Source organism: Protobothrops mucrosquamatus, unplaced genomic scaffold, assembly GCF_001527695.2.
Source record: "Protobothrops mucrosquamatus isolate PMUCROS unplaced genomic scaffold, P.Mucros_1.0 scaffold3611, whole genome shotgun sequence".
Taxonomy (NCBI): Eukaryota; Metazoa; Chordata; class Lepidosauria; order Squamata; family Viperidae; genus Protobothrops; species Protobothrops mucrosquamatus.
This window is the reverse complement of record NW_015389574.1, coordinates 220,554-222,008: the sequence shown is the minus strand read 5'-3', so window position 1 is coordinate 222,008 and position 1,455 is coordinate 220,554. Positions and strand designations below refer to the sequence as shown.

The following is a 1,455-nucleotide window of genomic DNA, read 5'->3' as shown; positions in this document are numbered from 1 at the left end:
TCGTGGACCAGATCCTCCGGATATGGCCCAAGCTCCATCAGGAACCTCTCAGGGTCCATCAGTCGCCTGGGACGGAACCATCTAGGCGGTTCCGTCTCCCTGCGGCGAGGGGGGGCGGTCCGGAAGCCCAGCTTTAGGAGAGAATGATCTGACCATGACAAGGGCTCAACCACTATCTCCCCTATTGTCAGATCACTCTTCAATTACTTTTACAATAACAAAATCTATCATTCATTATTTCTTTCACAGCCTGGGAGAAAATGGGTGGGGGGTAGGGCTTGAGGGCTAACACACACACTTATATATCAGCAAATAAACTCATCCACTTTCATTCTAACTGTTTTCATACAAATATTTCATTTCATACGTTTTCCAGGCAAACCATTCTTAAATAGGCCTTTTTGTATTGTTGTTATCAGAGAGGGTTTGACCCTCTTCCAAGTCTTGGAAATAACACAGAACAACATAGACAAACATATATACACAAATACTGTTAAAACAACATTTATTGAAACGTATGACTTGTCCTGCAAAAAGCGAGAAAAATCAAGAGCTGATTTCAACCAAACATGGTTTTATAGGGCCCTTTCATCTCTCATTTTTCTCACCATTCCAAGTCCAAGCATAGTGTTCTGGGTGGCCACACATGTACACACACATATATATAAAACAACATTTATATATGAACAAAATACAATACATGTCAACACACAGCACCATCAGACATTGTCTGACAGGGTTAAACTTAACAGTTACATGAAGTTTCAAAACATTCCTATTTGTTCAAAACGCATTGCAGAGGAGTACATTTTGAGTTAATTTATGTACTCTGAAAATTCCCCTTATTGTTGTTTCTACTTCAAAATAGTTTCTCTAATATTTTCTGTGTGGGGGTGTAGGGAATTTTGTCCATAGAATTAATTTAAAACTCCCCTTTTCTGGGTACGATGGACAGTGTTGCCAAATGTGTGTCAGAAGGCCAATTAGATCATTGCTTTACAATCGAGGGAATGATTTACCCCCGTTTGAAGCAAAAAATTTTAGAAGATTCGGTTAGTTCTCTCAGTTCCTTCAGGCGTGCAGCCTGTTATTTTCCTTTCTGTTGAGAGAGCTTTCCTTCCATACTCACGAGAATCCAGCCGTGTTTCAGACGGGACGAGTGCACAGCCTCCCTCAGGCGAATGGGTATGGGCGGTCCGAGACGCATCTCTGGGTAAGCAACGACCTCCGCAGACATCACGTCGGGGTCACCAAAATGTGGCATTTTCAGCCTTGCCACATTAAGGTGGGTCACTCATGAATTCTGGCAAGCAACGACAAGCCAGAAAAGAAGACACACGCAGGAATCTCCTCGGGATGAGTGGACCCAGAGTGTGATCTGAGCCACCTATTTATTTTGTACATACATGAGGAAGTGTAGGTGTCAATACATAATTGGTTACATTTTGTTGCAGG

General features: G+C 42.4%; 1 protein-coding gene across 1 annotated transcript in view; it reads right to left on the bottom strand.

The window, feature by feature from the left end:
• The window catches only part of LOC107297953 (rho guanine nucleotide exchange factor 40-like), a 70,481-nt gene extending 69,244 nt beyond the window's left edge, over positions 1 to 1,237 (bottom strand). Inside the window, exon 1 of the mRNA XM_029286420.1 lies at positions 1,130 to 1,237. Within this exon, the coding sequence (XP_029142253.1) occupies positions 1,130 to 1,237 (108 nt within the window). The remainder of the gene's footprint in view (positions 1 to 1,129) is intronic.
• Between the last annotated feature and the right edge of the window lie 218 nt (positions 1,238 to 1,455).